This window comes from Nelusetta ayraudi, unplaced genomic scaffold (genome assembly GCF_046127955.1).
Source record: "Nelusetta ayraudi isolate G7.1 ecotype Tasmania unplaced genomic scaffold, CSIRO-AGI_Nayr_v1 ptg000135l, whole genome shotgun sequence".
In the NCBI taxonomy this organism is placed as follows: domain Eukaryota; kingdom Metazoa; phylum Chordata; class Actinopteri; order Tetraodontiformes; family Monacanthidae; genus Nelusetta; species Nelusetta ayraudi.
This window is the reverse complement of record NW_027466185.1, coordinates 13505264-13522135: the sequence shown is the minus strand read 5'-3', so window position 1 is coordinate 13522135 and position 16872 is coordinate 13505264. Positions and strand designations below refer to the sequence as shown.

General features: G+C 46.4%; 1 protein-coding gene and 1 long non-coding RNA gene across 2 annotated transcripts; both read right to left on the bottom strand.

Moving 5' to 3' along the window:
• Window positions 1–1529: 1529 nt before the first annotated feature.
• Window positions 1530–4098, bottom strand: LOC142905079 (zona pellucida sperm-binding protein 4-like). Its single transcript, XM_076051573.1, has 9 exons — window positions 4087–4098; window positions 3920–4037; window positions 3657–3829; window positions 3424–3518; window positions 3182–3330; window positions 2915–3092; window positions 2692–2824; window positions 2206–2571; window positions 1530–1535 (listed from the first exon to the last, which is right to left on the bottom strand). Exons 1-9 carry the CDS (start codon window positions 4096–4098, stop codon window positions 1530–1532), a joined length of 1230 nt encoding a protein of 409 aa, XP_075907688.1.
• Window positions 4099–4127: 29 nt separating this feature from the next.
• On the bottom strand, window positions 4128–4845 carry LOC142877244 (uncharacterized). The gene is made up of 3 exons (XR_012923806.1): window positions 4584–4845; window positions 4362–4492; window positions 4128–4277 (listed from the first exon to the last, which is right to left on the bottom strand). It is a non-coding gene; the product is annotated as an uncharacterized LOC142877244 (long non-coding RNA).
• Window positions 4846–16872: the final 12027 nt, after the last annotated feature.

Genomic DNA, 16872 nt, shown 5'->3' with positions numbered 1-16872 from the left:
GCCGGTGTGTACGGTGCTATTGACTTCAGTAGGGTTTAAAATAGCGCAAATTCGCTCCCGGTAAACACTCAGATAGGGACCTTAGACTGGGCAGCAATATGGTCCAGACAAATCTCAAGTTGCTTTTTGCTCACTGCCCGTTTTCACCTACCCCAATACATATATATTCACGTCCTTAAAGGTGACCAACACACGGTTACCCACACTAAAAGCTTTGTAGATCTGTGTATCTCGCTGCTCGTTTCCTCGTATTTCCTGCATCCCGCGAAAACGGTCTGTTTCACTGCCTCCTCCGTGTACGCCTGCCGCCCAGCCCACTCCGCTGTGATTGGTCGCTGCTGAGCCTCACTTCCTCAGTGTGCCGGTGCAAGAGTTGAGAGTAAACGGCAAACTTTGCGAAACCGGCACAATTTAAACACTTACTGTAGTGAAGGCTTCACCCTTTAGCAGCGGTTTAGTGGCTAATCCAGCTTCATACGGACCCAGCGTGGGCAAAGTTACGGCCGCAAGGCGGACCGAAGTTCCCTGGACGTATTTTGTGCCTTCCGTGTCCCCGGAAATATATTTTACTTTTTGTACTGACCGTGTTTTTGTTTTGTATTTTTGCCAGACATTTTAATAGGCTTAGAATGATTTCCTTTCATACTGTTGACTTGTATCAAAACACTGTCCTAGCAGAGAAAATATGGATGCTGAAACAATCACTTCAGTCATAGAGTCGTTTATTAGACAAGAATATCTGCACAACTTAAGTCCACGCCAAGCACAAAGCAGGAAGAGCTCTATACAACTACAACTCATGTTAACATGCTGGCAGCGTGAAAATCGCTACAAGGAGCGAAACTTGCGAGTCGCTGCCTCTTCAGTTTCGCTGCCAGCGAACACAACACACATAAGCAGAGCACGGAGTTAGCAGTGGTGGCTAACAGTTCATCAACACAATTCAGCGGTTGTACGTTGCAAGTAGTCTTAAAACTAATGTTGCTTCAGGTCACAGTACACTCACAGTCATCATCCATGTTTTCAAATATGGCCGTGGCTGACTATTCTCTCATCGTCCACCGGAAAGGAGATCCGGAACGCATTCAAGTCAATGCGTTCCCAGTGTTAAAAAAAAAAAAAAAACAACCTCTGAACACAGCGTAGAGAACCATGCCCAACAACTGGCAGGGCTCACGTCCAAGTCCACAAACATAAAACATGACAGACCAAGATAATTCATGGAATATTTACATTTAATGAAATACATTTAGAAAAAGAAATACAATGGGCTTTATCATAGTGCCACGTCCTTGTTGGTCTTTAAAGTTGGGTCCTTTTTAATCAGCATTTTAGATCTGTGCATTCGTCTTTGTCACTTTTTCATTGCTCCAGTTGGTCCCACTTGGCAATATGGTCCCGACAAATCTCAAATGGCGATTTGTTGAATGTGTGGCCGCTCTTCCACACAAACCCTTAACTGCTTGATTTGCCTGCCCCCCTGCCGCCAAGTTTGATCATGTGCATGAAAACCATTCCGTTAGTGAGCTCTAAAACTGCAAAAAGCAGAGTGAAAGCAACTCAAGGTCATTCAGGTTACACAAGACAGTTTGTTAAAATATTTATTTCTTGAACTTTACGGCCATGTGACAAAACGCTGCTGCTGCTGGCTCTGGGGGCCGGGGCCCTGGCCCAGCTGCTGCCGCTGCTGCTGGCTCTGGGGGCCGGGGCCCTGGCCCAGCTGCTGCCGCTGCTGCTGGCTCTGGGGGCCGGGGCCCTGGCCCAGCTGCTGCCGCTGCTGCTGGCTCTGGGGGCCGGGGCCCTGGCCCAGCTGCTGCCGCTGCTGCTGGCTCTGGGGGCCGGGGCCCTGGCCCAGCTGCTGCTGGCTCTGGGGGCCGGGTCCCTGGCCCAGCTGCTGCCGCTGCTGCTGCTGCTGCTGCTGCTGGCTCTGGGGGCCGGGGCCCTGGCCCAGCTGCTGCCGCTGCTGCTGCTGCTGCTGCTGCTGCTGGCTCTGGGGGCCGGGGCCCTGGCCCAGCTGCTGCCGCTGCTGCTGCTGCTGCTGCTGCTGGCTCTGGGGGCCGGGGCCCTGGCCCAGCTGCTGCCGCTGCTGCTGCTGCTGGCTCTGGGGGCCGGGGCCCTGGCCCAGCTGCTGCCGCTGCTGCTGCTGCTGGCTCTGGGGGCCGGGGCCCTGGCCCAGCTGCTGCCGCTGCTGCTGCTGCTGCTGGCTCTGGGGGCCGGGTCCCGGGCGGCCCTGGGGTCCCTGGTGGCTCGGGGCGTGGCCGTGCGGTCCGTGGCTCGGGTGGCCGTGCGGGCCGTGGCTCGGTCCGTGGCTCGGGTGGCCGTGCGGGCCGTGGCTCGGTCCGTGGCTCGGGTGGCCGTGCGGGCCGTGGCTCGGTCCGTGGCTCGGGTGGCCGTGCGGGCCGTGGCCCGGGCGGCCCTGCTGGCTCGGGCCGTGGCCAGGGCGGCCCTGCTGGCTCGGGCCGTGGCCAGGGCGGCCCTGCTGGCTCGGGCCGTGGCCCTGGCCATATAAAGGCGAGACTCTTCCATCAAAGCAGCGCTCCTCACAAGTCTTTTCTCCTGGGATGCAAACTTCTGTAGAGCACATGAAATAGATCTGCAGAGAAATAGTACATCAGTAAGCAAAGAGATGAGCTTCTGCCTTAAACGGTAAATGGCCACCCAGTCCAATTAAGTGGTTCCCTAGATACTCACTTCTTCATCAAGATGCTTCTGAGATGTTATGTCCATGAACTGGAAAGCCCGAACTTCAAACCGCCTCTGCTGACGGTTCTGGTTAGTGTCATTCACTCGTAAGATGGTCATAGAATCAAAAGGGTTGGCACACCTACACAGACAGGTACATTTTAAATACGACATTCAGTTTGAGGGAAGAAAAACACCAAAAAAAAACAAAAAAAAAAAAACACCTTCGTACCCTTCATAAACCAGCACCAGCGCATTCTTTGCAGAGCGAGGGTAGGCTATACAATAGTTCACAAGAAGCACAGCTTCTGGTCTTGAACAATGCAAAAGCACCTCAAGGTAGAGTGGGGTGCCCAGGAGCACCTGTAGGGGCAGACTGAAGCTGGGATAGTAGCTCGAGTAGTTACTGTCTGTGGGATTGGAAATTGAGAATTAAACGCAAATGAAAGCCCATTAAAGTTACTAGACATTTTGCGTGATTACAGTTCAAAAACTTTACCTCGGGCAATTCTCAAGTGGACACTATACAAGCCTGAACTCGTAAACGTTGAAGGCAAGCTGGATGATGGAGTTTTAACCATGACGCCAACACTTATTAGTGACTTCTGCGTGCCACTTGATGCACTGTAGCGGCACTCAACCATGAACCTACAAGAGACAGTTTATGACAGATTCATTTTCTTGGCGGGGGTGGGGTATGCATCACAATGCATGCACAGCAAGTGTGCTGGATCCACTAACCTGAGTGGCTCAGTTCTTGTAATTGCACCATATTTTAGGTGCAAAACGTCAGCCATCAGCACCTCAGCCATGTAAATCACAGTCCCACTAATGTTCTGTTAGTAAAAATTAATGTTGCTTCTGGTCAGTTTGTGCAGCATTACCGCGACAGTTTGTTGGATGAAGGCAAATTTTATGCATGAAGCAATACCACATGAAACTAGTAAAGAGCAAGAGAACGGAAAAGCACTTACATAAACTCGAACTCCACATTCTTTAAATCCAAACTTGAATATGGCAACCTTGTTATTAACAAAGACAGGCTTGCAGTCAGGATAGCCAGGAATAACAAGCTTTGTGGGGTCCACAGAGATCGATGGAGGGTTGTCACGAATTTCAAAGACAAACTGTTGGTCTGCAGTGCACTCTACAAATGAAATGCAAGTCACCCACAATTGGTCAGATAAGGTGGTTTTTGAAAAAAACCAGAGAAGTCAAAATTCAAAACCAAATTTACCATCCATTGGGTAGTAACAACCATTAGTTGGATCTCGACAACATCCAAGCCTACTGCAGTCTGTAGCACTTATTCCCACAGCGCCACATTTCACTCCCTGTCCTTTTGCTACAAAACACTCTGAAAAAAAACAACAAATTGGCAGAAAATAAAACCAAAGCCAAAACAGAAAACTCCATTTTAAATTGGTCTTACTTCGCAAGTTTGACACAAGCGGTGGAGCGTTTGATTGAATGCACTTTGCATTTTGGCCACTGGTGCGCGGGGCTAGGGCCCCATTTACCACACAATATGCAGGCAAAGCCCTCAGCTCACTACGCTGGTCAGGATACAGCAGCTCCACTGTGTAGTTGTTTGCCTGTAATCATCAAGCAGCCTTTCAGGAAAAGCCACACAGTTGAAGCACTCCTGCCGTGTTTCAATACCTTGCGTACACACTCACATTGCAATTAGCTCTGGATTTAACGTGGCACCCAGTGAACGGTATGGTCACTGCATTTTGCTGGTAGTCCACTTGATAACCACAAACTGGTGGAAGCTCCGTGACAAAGAGATAATTTGCATTCTTGGAATCTGGGGTGGGGAGAGGGCTTGTAAGTTGTCAAGCAGTCATTTTGGAGGGTGGGGGGGGGGGGATAGTGCAGATGAACACCTTGACACATACCCTTGACTCTGACTCCACTTACGCTACCTGCACGCAAAGCAATTAGGAAACTCTCTTTACGGCACTGCACTGTGAGGGCAGGAGTGTCGATTGCGGTGCCGCCGGTCGAGGTCGCTGGAGGCGAAGCCCCCTGGTATCTGCTCTCAAGAGCATCATCAGCCAACACACCAAAATTTTGTTGACCAGAGTAGAAGCTGGCAACAGGTTCTGTTCGTTCGTCCCGGAAACCTGTGCTCTCTGAAGCCAACTCCTCAAACTTCTCCTCGTCCTCGTCATCATAAGGGTCATCTGAAGGGGGAAAGAAGCAGATTGAACAAGTGACTGCAGGTGGAAACCAGCCACGCTCTTAAAGCAATGCAAGCATTCACTTTGTCCATTTTCTTTTTTTAAAACACAGATATAACATTAAAGCCAAAACACTTGCAACTGCACAAAAGAAAAGTGTAATGGCACTGTAGAAGCTGCTGTCCTTTTACCAGGCAGTTACAGGTTCTTCTACAAAAAAAAACAAAACCCCAGCGGAATTCTGCCTCGATTAATAAAGAAAGACAACCCTTAAACCGCCCCACCTACAGTCAAACTAAAACATTAATACCACCAATATTTAACAAACATAGCAAAGCATAACACACTTCCTTACCAAACAAATCCACACTTGGATCAGTCAGCGCGCTTGTCCTGTACTGAGGTAAAAAGTCAGAGACTCTGGGAAATTTGGAAGACTTCCCTGCCTGGCCTGAAACCAGCAGCAGCGTGCTGGTCAGAGCCACCAAAAGCACCGCAAGCTTGCCCTTGGCCATGTGTCCAAGTGGAAGCTAACCTCTTGCTAACTGCCTGTCCCTTGCCTCTGGCAGTTATACAGTGCTGATCCTTCATTGATGGCACCTGGTTGCTGGCTGCTGATTGTAACATGCTGCTTAGCTGAGAACCACTCAGGTGATTTTGATTAGAAAAGTGAAGCCAGTGAACAGAAGCGCTGGTAGAGTTTGTAACCGTTTAAGAGCTCTAATTCTTTTGGTATTTTTAAGACAATGCTATATGTACATGTGTCCTTTTAAATACCTAGGAAAGGCTTTTTAAGTATTTCTATCAAGTGAACTATGTTTTTGAGGTTACTAAAACATATTTCTGTCTTTCGAACATGAATACAAAGAAGAATGCCATTCACATAAATTGCATAGACATTTGTCATTCATATTTGTCCTCTGACTTTAATGTTCCTCTTCATGTTTGGGGAGTTCTCAAATGTACATGATTAGACTGCTGGAAACATAAAACAAAAGTGTCACGCAAAATCCATGTGATTTTAATCATTCAATGCCGGCCCGTGGCATAGGCAGTATAGGCAAATGCTAAGGGCGCCGTCCATCCAGGGGGCCCCACTAATGGAGGAAGAAAGAAAAAAAAGTAACTCGCACTACTTTTAAAATGAGTTGTTATGTTGTCTTAAAGATGAACAAAATAAGCCCACAATAATTTGACGGCCTAGAAAAGCTCAATAAATAGGTATTATAATGACAATGACACGTTACTTTCGTAGACCCCCCCTCCCCCCTCCGACTAATTAGGATGTACCTGCTCCCGGGGCGGGGATGGTTGCATTTTGACATTTCGACCCCACGGCAAGTTCTAAAACATGTATAAACGTACTAAACCATCTGGAAAAGAAAAGAAGAGGAAGAAAAACGGGACAAAGACAAGGGTGACGTTACCAATGCGATCATGTCATAACATTATTTCACAGTCCGTTGCACAACGACGTATCGTCGTTAACCATTAGCATAAAATGGTTCGCTAGTAATCAATCAATATCTACTGTTAACAGTTTTAATGTCGAACGAATGAAGCTGTTATGGAAAAACTAAGGTAACTACTCCCACCTTACTTTCCATAGGGAAATGTCTAAATATTTGATCCTTTCAGCATTGTGTTATAGACTAAAATGTGTTGACATTTTTGTTGATATCTGGTCAGCGTACATTTTCTTAGCTTGTAAGAGTCGATCAAAATGCTATTCCTATTGTACCCTTTTATTATAGTTGTAAGCCTACCTGTATGATGTGTTACAGTTTGTATTGTCTACAGTGTGTTTATAGTGTCAAAGGGCACCTATGATGCTTTTCCACTTTTCTGAGCTTTAAAAACTTTTACAATGTTGAACCCTATCGTCAAACGATTGAAAATCGTCAAATAATGAGGTTCATGCATTTGGACGTGAGCCCTGCAAATTGTTGGGCATGGTTCTAAACGCTCTGTTCACTGAGGTTTTTTCAACACTGGGAACGCAATGACGTAGTTGCGTGCCGGAGCTCCTTTCATGGCCAAGCTCAGGCACACTCTCGGACTGGTACCGCCCTCCCCCGCTCTGCCCCGGAAGTGATGTCGCGATGCGCTGCTCCAAGAAAATGTTTTTTCGGTGTCAGGAAAATTAAAAAATATAAAATAAAAAATACAGAGCGACTACCGAAGCACCAAGGACCACAATCGTCGGAGTGGAACGAACAGAGAAAATGTTGGAGGTTTGTTCAGCCTAATGCGGATGCGATGGAACACCGGTCCGGTTGGCAACGGGAGGGAGACGGGCTCGACTCGGCCGGTGAACGACGAGAGAATAGTCAGACACGGCAATATTTGAAAACATGTTGAGCTAAAGCACAGGAATGGGAGTTCCTCAAATTCACACTGCACTGCACTGAGAACAACTACACTTCCCAGAGTGCACCAGCAGCAGCAAACCAACTGCATTTCCTGATCTGCCACTGATTTAAAGCACCTGAGGAGCAGTAGGGATCCTCAGTCACTCAGTCTCAAACAGCCGTCAGAAAGAACCAAAAAGAAAATTCAAGGGAAACAAGTTCACTCAAAGGTTCAATCCAAAGACGCCAATGGTCGGTGAAACGTTTTGTTTACCCTTAAGGTGTTTGAAATGGTGTGATACATTTATGTTTGACTGATTATATTATTGCCTAAGCAGAGATAGTTAATGTTATCTGCTAAAATTCTGTTAAACAGTTAAACCCTGCTAAAATTTAATTTCATACAAGTCATGTAATCATTTAATCATGTTTGTGTAATTCAGTCATTCAATCACATTTGAATTAAGATGTTAACTTTGATTTCTTTGTGTTTAAAGGTTTACAACCTGATGAAATATTCAATTTATCAACCGATGAAACCAACCAATCAAAGATCAAAAGTTGGAAGGCAATAAAGTGGATTAAGTTGGGAAATCTGAATTGTCCTCGCGTCCTTTGGGTTTTGAACTAGGGAAGGACTTGACAATGACTGTGAGTGTACTGTGACCTCAAGCAACATTAGTTTTAAGACTACTTGCAGCGTACAACCGCTGATTCGTGTTGATGAACTGTTAGCCACCACCGCTAACTCCGTGCTCTGCTTGTTACGTGTGTTGTGTTCGCTGGCAGCGAAACTGAAGAGGCAGCGATTATGACTCGCAAGTTTCACTCCTTATAGCGATGTTCACGCTGCCAGCATGGTAACATCGGTTGAATAGAGCTCTTCCTGCTTTGTGCTTGGCGTGGACGTAAGTTGTGCAGATATTCTTGTCTAATAATAAACGACTCTATGACTGAAGTGATCGTTTCAGCGTACATATTTTCTCTGCTAGGACAGTGTTTTGATACAAGTCAACAGTATGAAACTAAACCATTCTAAGCCTTATTAAAATGTCTGGCAAAAATCCAAAACAAAAACACAGTCAGTACACAAAGTAAAATATATTTCCGGGGACACGGAAGGCACAAAAAATGTCCAGGGTCCTTCGGTCCGCCTTGCGGCCGTAACTCAGCCCGCGCTGGGTCCGTACGAAGCTGGATTAGCCGCAAAACTGGGTGAAGGGTGAAGCCTTCACGGCGGTAAGTGTTTAAATTGTGCCGGTTTCATAAAGTTTGCCGTTTACTCTTCACTCCTAACTGAGGAAGTGAGGCTCAGCAGCGATGAAGAGTGTGACCAATCACAGCGGAGTGGACCGGGTGGGGGTGTACACCGGCAAGGCTGGGGGTGGAGTGAAGTGAAACAGAGCGTTTTCGCGGGAAGCAGTAAATACGAGGAAAGGAGCCGCGAGATACGCAAATCTAAAAAGCTTTCAGCGCGGAAAATCGTGTATTGCTGCTCTGGAGGGGCCAGACATCAAATACAAAAGCCCGGAAATTAGTATAATAGCTGACCTTTAAACTTTACATCAGTGTCAAAGTGCACATCATTCACGTTATAGCATAACTTAGTATTTCCACATTCCATATTATACTTCAGTTCACTAATTCAGTGCATTCTGCTAATCCTCATTTGGTCTTATATAATTTGCATATCAGAAAAAGTATACAAAGTATACATTTACAGTATAGTGAACATCATGCATATGCCTATTAGACTTTTTGTGTATATTATTTCATTTCATTTTATTCTTGAAATCATATTATGTATCATCATATGTATTATTAGACTAATGTTTCATTCTATTCTTCTCTCTTCAGATGCGTTCTTGAGGGTTCTCAGTCCCAGCCCCGCAAATCTTGGCCAATTTACTGCATCGACTGCTCTTCCTGTTGCCTCCACCTCAAGTACTCTTCCTCTCGGTGTCGGGGCTGGTGCCGGCTCATGGCTGATGTAACCCATGCCAAAAATGCGAAATAAATAGGAATAAATAATCTATAAAAAATTGAATAAGTAAAAAGAAAAGAATTAATTCAACAGTAATTAATTCATGGGTTGATTAAAATGTATTTGAAATAATAATAATAACATAAAAAATTAAAAATATGTTCAGGCAATTCTGTCGCTACCCCCTTTTTGGGACGAGCGATCTAAAACGCAGCACCTGCGTGACCTGCAGCTACGTTACACAGACCGAGGGAGACAGCAGAGAGAGCGAGCGGTAAAACAAATCTAAAGAAAACAGCGTAAAAAGACAGTTTGGAGCCCAAAAAACGCAACCTCCCGGGTCAGGAACGAACGGGGATTGTGTGGAGAGTGAGCGACACTGGTTTCGGTCAGGTTTTTGTGCTGGGATTCGGTGATACGGAGTGGAGTGCACGCAGCCGCGTGTGGACTGGAAGAAGAAGGCGAGCCACACCCAAGACTAAGATTTCACCGTCTCGTTTCTCCAGGACAGCAGTGAGAAAGACGGTAACTCGCTGCCAGAGCGGTGGGAGTGAAAGAAAACTCTTGAAACTTTTTGTTATTTTTATCGAGCTCAAAGAACTGTTACTATTTTGTTTTGAACTTTGATTATTGCCAGCTACTTGAATCACTTAAGTTGTATCAAGCAACAAACTTGTGAATATTAGCTAATCTTTTGAATGTGAATTGTATTTGTGGTCCACTCAGCTTTGAATTAAAGGTTTTTCCTTTTTCCTATAAAAACAAAGAGAGATTAAAATAGAGTTAACTCAGAATCTAAAAGTAGTTCTAGTTCTAGTTCCCAAATAGGTCAAACCTAGGAATTTAAACAAATTAAACTTAGCTTAAATTAGCTTTATATAACAAAAAAATAACTCAATTGAACCAAAAGAGTAAAATATTTCTTTATTTTTTCATTTTCTTATGAAGCGCTTTAGAACCTGCAGAGCATTTTTTTGGTATCTTCTTTATACTGTATTTTCTTATATGTGTGTTCAGTAAATTGCCGGCCTTTACATTTAAAGTTGCGGTCTCTGTGTCTTAATTGTTGCTCCCCACTCCTCAGAACCTAGACTTGGCCCAGTGGTGCAGTTAGTGGTGTGACACCAGTGCTACAAATTTGGCGAGCCAGCCAGGAGTGGCTTAAAGCAGTTAAAGTTAGTGACCAGAGACCGTTTAACATTATTATCATCTGCAAAACAATATGGATGTCATCCGAAAAATAGTGTAAAAATCCCTAACTCAGTCATAGTTAGTGGCGTAACCAATACAGAAAATGACGAAGATCTATATGACTTCCTGAAGCAATATGGCTCTATCCAAAGAACAATCCCAGTAGATCCTAGTGAGCCAGAGTCAAGCAGACAGGTTATTGTAGAGTTCACATATGGCACTGCTATTCAATCTCTCTCACCCTCATTGCCCTGCAGACTTGACAGTGAATCCAACGTTGGCACGACTTACCTCATTAGAGCCTTAGCTAGTGTCTACACACCTATGGCTGACGGAGCAGGGGCGGCTAGCCTCGAAGAGGAGCCACCTAAGAAAAGTTGGACTGTTCACCCGGGTGCTCAGTGGCAGCCTGCCCCGGAGGCTGCTGTGCACGTGAGCCCCCTGCCCATTGCAGCACCGGAGAAGGATGTTCGGCCTCGTTGGTCTGCATCACCGACAACATCCTCGGGAAGAAACCAACCTACCTTGAGACTCTCTGATGTCAATCCACCTGAGATACAAAAGGTAATAGTTGAGCACATCGTAAGAAATGAAGACTCTGCTTTGCAAGTGCACACTTCCTTGAGACTCAGACCCTTCTCTGGGCGTGTCCCCCGTCCCAACAGTGAAGTGGATTATGAGACATGGCGTTCAAATGTAGAACTTCTTCTTAAAGACACAACACAGTCTGACCTTTACAAGTCACGAAAGCTCCTTGAAAGTCTCTTGTCACCTGCCATTGATATTGTGAAGCACCTGACACCTGAATCCTCGCTCATTGTGTACCTGGAGATCTTGGATTCTGCTTTCGGCACAGTTGAGGACGGAGATGACCTCTTCGCCAAATATCTTAATACAATGCAGGATAATGGTGAGAACCCTTCAGCTTATCTTCAACGGCTGCAGGTGATGCTGAACACCACCCTCAGGAGAGGAGGTGTAACTGCAAGCGACCTTGATCGGCATCTTCTGAAACAGTTTGTCAGAGGCTGCTGGGACAATACCTTGATAGCTGAACTCCAGCTAGAACGAAAGAAACAGAATCCACCTACCTTTGCTGAACTTCTCTTATCGCTTCGCACAGCAGAAGATAAGCGTGCTTCCAAAGCATCTCGCATGAAGCAACATTTGAATATTTCAAAGCCGAGAGTGTCCTCTCATTATCAAGGTGTTTATATGCAGAGTGAAGAAGACTGCAATTCACCTCAGCCAACTTTTGATCACAGGTCTGAAATCCAAGGTCTGAAGAAACAAATAGCTGATTTGCAATCCCAGCTCACACGTATCACACTGCAAGAGAGTAGGAAAGCTAATAAACCAGCTACCAGACCAGCAGCTTTCCAGCCAGCTAGCACAACCCCCCCCCCCCCCCCCCCCCCGCTGTCCTTTCAACATCTCAAAGGTTGCAGCCTCACAGCCGAAATGTAAACAACAACACAAGCAATAGACCAAAGCCCTGGTATTGCTTTAGATGTGGAGAGAATGGACACATTAAACCTCAATGTGAAGGTGAGCCAAACCCCTCTCTTGTAGCTGAGAAGAGAAAGCTGCTAAAAGACAAGCAACTGGCATGGGATGTTCAACATGGTGTCCCAAACCCTGACCCTTTAAACTAGAACCAGTCCTGGTTGAGGGACAAACGGGGACTGGAACACAGACAAAGTGTCTCAAAAAGAAACCACACAGAGTTCATGTGCATTCTCACACACAAAAACAGTCAGTGTCTTTGCCAAGAAGACTAGTTGGAGCCAAGTGCACCGCACAAGTGACTATATGTGATAAAGACTGTAGTTGCTTGTTAGATTCGGGTTCTCAAGTAACAACGATCCCCAACTCTTTCTATCTAGAGAACCTGTCCCACTTACCTCTCAATTCCTTGAATGACCTGCTTGAAGTAGAAGGAGCCAACGGTCAAAGTGTCCCTTACCTTGGCTACGTTGAGACCACCATCAAGTTTCCAAAGAGCTTCCTTGGAGTAGATATCGAGGTCCCCACATTGGTTTTGGTTGTACCTGACATGCGCTCCACCTTGTCATCAGTGCTTATAGGCACAAACACTTTGGATGTTCTTTACGAACAGTATGCAGACATCGCACCTCAAGACTGTGAGTCTCTCCCTTATGGTTACAGAGTCGTCTTGAAGACACTTGAAATCCGGAAAAGACAGTTCATTGATTCCAGTCTGGGGAAGGTGAGACTACATAGCGCTGACTTTGAAACCATCGCAGCTGGACAGACCAAAGTCTTTAAGGGGTCAGTGAGCTGCAGAACACCTAACATTGGGAAGTGGGTGATGGTCGAATCACCAAAGTCAGCTTCCTTGCCAGGCGGCATCCTGGTGACTGATAGCCTGGTGAGTCTACCATCTAGACAGCCACGCTGCGTACCAGTCACACTCAAGAATGAGTCAGATCATGACATCACCCTGTCTCCAAAAGCTGTCATTGCTGAGATACACGCTGTCCAAAGTGTCCAGTCCGTCAAGACCCCTGACTCAGACCACCACACAAAACCTGACCGTAACCCAGATCTCACATTCGATTTCACTAATTCTCCTGTACCCCACGAGTGGAAAGAGAGGATAACTGAAAAACTAAGATCAATGCTGGAGGTGTTTGCATTACATGAGCTCGATTTTGGCCGGACTGACAAGACAAAACACCACATAACCCTCAGTGACGAAACGCCTTTCAAACATAGGCCGAGACCTATACATCCACAAGACATAGAGGCTGTGCGTAACCATCTCCAGCAACTCCTCGATGCAGAAGTCATTCGTGAATCAGAGTCCCCTTTCTCCTCTCCGATTGTAGTCGTCAGAAAAAAGAATGGCGAAGTTAGACTCTGCATAGATTACAGAAAATTGAACACTCAAACAGTAAAAGATTCCTACGCCCTACCAAATCTTGAAGGGTCCTTCTCAGCATCGACCGGGTCCAAGTGGTTCTCAGTGCATTCATTCATTCATTCATTCATTTTCCATACCCGATCTCAAATCAGATCTCAAATCAGGCTTCTATCAAATAGAAATGGAGGAAACAGACAAACACAAAACTGCATTTGTCTGCCCGTTAGGATTTTTTGAATTCAACAGGATGCCTCAGGGGATAACTAACGCCCCAAGCACATTCCAGAGGCTTATGGAGCGTTGCATGGGAGAGTTGAACTTAAAGCAAGCCCTGGTTTTCATTGACGACCTCATTGTCTTCTCATCGACACTGGAGGAGCACGAGGAAAGGTTGATGCGTGTGCTCAACCAATTGAAAGAGTTTGGCTTGAAACTGTCGCCTGAAAAGTGCAAGTTCTTCCAGACCTCCGTAAAGTACCTCGGCCACATCGTGTCCGAGAAGGGCATTGAAACCGATCCCGATAAGACGGCAGCATTAAAAACCTGGCCGAAACCAAACAACTTGAAAGAATTAAGAACCTTCCTGGGGTTCAGTGGTTATTACCGCAGGTTCGTAAAAGATTATTCAAAGATCGTAAAACCGCTTAACGAGCTCACCGCTGGCTATCCGCCGCTGAGAAAACGGACTAAAGCCATTGTGAACCCTGAGAAATATTACAATCCAAAAGACCACTTCGGCGACAGGTGGACACCTGCTTGCCAGGTAGCATTCGACGCCATAATCAAAAAGCTAACAACTGCCCCCATCCTCGGCTTCGCTAATCCCAAGCTCCCCTACATTCTGCACACGGATGCGAGCATCTCGGGTCTCGGTGCCGCACTCTACCAGGAACAACAGGGACAGAAACGAGTTGTTGCTTATGCGAGTCGAGGCCTGTCAAAATGTGAATCCAGGTATCCTGCGCATAAATTAGAGTTCCTTGCCCTTAAATGGGCAGTAACAGAAAAATTCCAGAATTACCTTTACGGAAGCCCATTCCTTGCTGTTACCGATAGCAACCCATTAACATATATTCTTACCTCTGTTAAGCTCAACTCCACGAGCTACAGATGGTTAGCTGCTCTGTCCACGTTTGATTTCCAGCTGCGGTACAGGGCAGGTAAACAAAATCAAGACGCGGATGGGCTATCCAGGCGCCCCCACAGCCGATTGCCTGACGACACATCATCACAAAAAGAGTTGGAGAGGATACAACAGTTCACAAAGAGGCACTTGTCGGAAACTGACTATACAAACCTGAACGAAAACACCATCAAGGCCATCTGTGAAAAACACTTAGTTCACCAAGTGACAGACAACGATACTGAGGAGACATCACCCAGCACCACCTTGGTGGTGTCACTTGCTCATCATCCAAAAGCCCTCCCAGAAAGCTTCAATGAAGAGGATAAGCTTGGTGGCTTACCTGTCATCTCCTCGTTAACACCAGCTGACTTGAGGGACAAGCAAAATGCTGATCCTTGCATTCGTGAAGTACTCCGGCAAGTAGAGTCGGGAGAGAGACCTCCACCATCCCTGAGGAAGGAGCTTCCTGAGCTTGGTCTTTTATTAAGGGAGTGGAATAGGCTTGAGGTCTTGAACGGCGTCTTGTATCGCAAGCGGCAAGATGGTGCCCAGCTTCAGCATCAGCTTGTGCTCCCTGACACCCTGAGGTCCTTAGCCCTCAAGAGCCTCCATGACGACATGGGCCACATGGGCACAGAACGCACCCTAGACCTTGTCCGGAAGCGTTTTTATTGGCCCAAAATGTCAGCCGAGGTAGAAAAAGAGATCAAAACCTGCAACCGCTGCATACGACGTAAGACCATGCCAGAGAAAGCCGCACCACTAGTCAACATCGTAGCTACGAGACCGCTCGAGCTTGTGTGCATGGATTTTCTCAGTGTGGAGCCGGACTCGAGTAACACGAAGGACATCCTGGTCATTACCGACCATTTTACGAAATATGCAGTGGCTGTCCCCACCCCGAACCAGAAAGCCAGGACAGTGGCCAAGAGCTTATGGGACCATTTCTTCATCCACTATGGCATCCCTGAAAAGCTCCACACTGACCAAGGTCCAGACTTTGAGTCGCGAACAATAAAAGAACTGTGTGAGCTCATTGGCACTCAAAAGATAAGAACCACCCCGTACCATCCGAGAGGGAACCCTGTAGAGCGTTTCAACAGGACCCTACTCAACATGTTAGGAACTCTTGAAAATCAGAAGAAGAGTCATTGGTGTGATTATGTCAAGCCATTAGTACACGCATACAATTGTACTAAAAATGAGACAACTGGCTTCACCCCTTACGAGTTAATGTTTGGGCGCCAGCCAAGGCTGCCAGTTGATCTGGCCTTTGGCCTCCCAGTTAATCACGCTCCGGGCTCACACTCGCAATATGTCCGAAACCTGAAATCTCAACTTGAAGGCAGTTACAGAGTAGCAACTGAGAATGCTAAAAAGATGGCAGATCGCAACAAGGCAAGGTTTGACAGACACGTTGTTGACTCAACCTTGAGAGAAGGCGACAGAGTTTTAGTTCGAAACGTCCGTCTCAGGGGCAAGCACAAGTTAGCCGACAGGTGGGAGTCTGACGTGTATGTTGTTCTGAGACAGTCTGGAGACATCCCAGTGTATGTTGTAAGACCTGAGACGAGAGAAGGTCCACAAAGAACCCTTCATCGTGACCTCCTGCTGCCATGCGGTTTTCTCCCTGCAACTCAAACTGAAAATGAAACCAACACATCAGAGGCAGTAAGACGACCAAGAACTCGGCAGCATACTCGGAACAACGGTCCAGATGAAGCCGATGAAGATGAATCCCAGTTTTACTCTGAGGAGTATAACTGTCGTGGTCACAGAAACCTGAGAGTGGAAACAATAAGGTCCGACCTCACCCCAGGACCCATGGAACCCCCACCAGAAAGAATTGAACCGGGAACTCCCGAAGAATTGACTGCTGTTGAGCAATATCCTTCAGATGTGGCCCAAGCTTTCCCTGAGGATTCTCCAGTAGACACTCATGACCTGAACCAGCCTGTTCCAGCAGACTACGACCTACCTGACCTTGAAAGGGAAGACTTACCTGTTCCAGCAGACTGTGACTTACCTGTTCCTGAAGTGAAAGACTCACCTAACAAAGACTTACCGAATCCCGACATGAGCAACTCACCTAAAGAGGAAACTGGAAATCCACCTGAACAAGAAATCGACAACTTACCTGAAAATCTACCAGACATCACTTCAGAATCTGTTGAAAGAAATCCCATAGAATCAAAAGATGAAGATGACACAGAAGGAGAAGAACCAACAGAAGAAACAGAAGGACAAACAGATGTACGGAGATCACTCAGACGCCGTGAACCAACACGCCGGTTTCACTACCCTGAGTTAGGCAACCCCTTAGTTTCCATAGGTACTTCCTTGTTTCAAGGGTTAAATACTGCCCTGAGTAATTCTCTTAATGATAATGCCAGTAGAGATTGGTCTACCTTCAATCCCTTTGAAATACCACAGACAATAGTTACCAAACAGCCAACCATGCACAG

Bases quoted from the DNA above. Each gene is read 5' to 3' on its own strand.
- LOC142905079 (XM_076051573.1), bottom strand. The intron at 3,830-3,919 runs GTAAATTTGGTT...TTTCATTTGTAG, and splicing joins TTGTTACTACCCAATGGATG to AGTGCACTGCAGACCAACAG. The intron at 2,572-2,691 runs GTGAGTATCTAG...TGTGCTCTACAG, and splicing joins AGAAGCATCTTGATGAAGAA to AAGTTTGCATCCCAGGAGAA.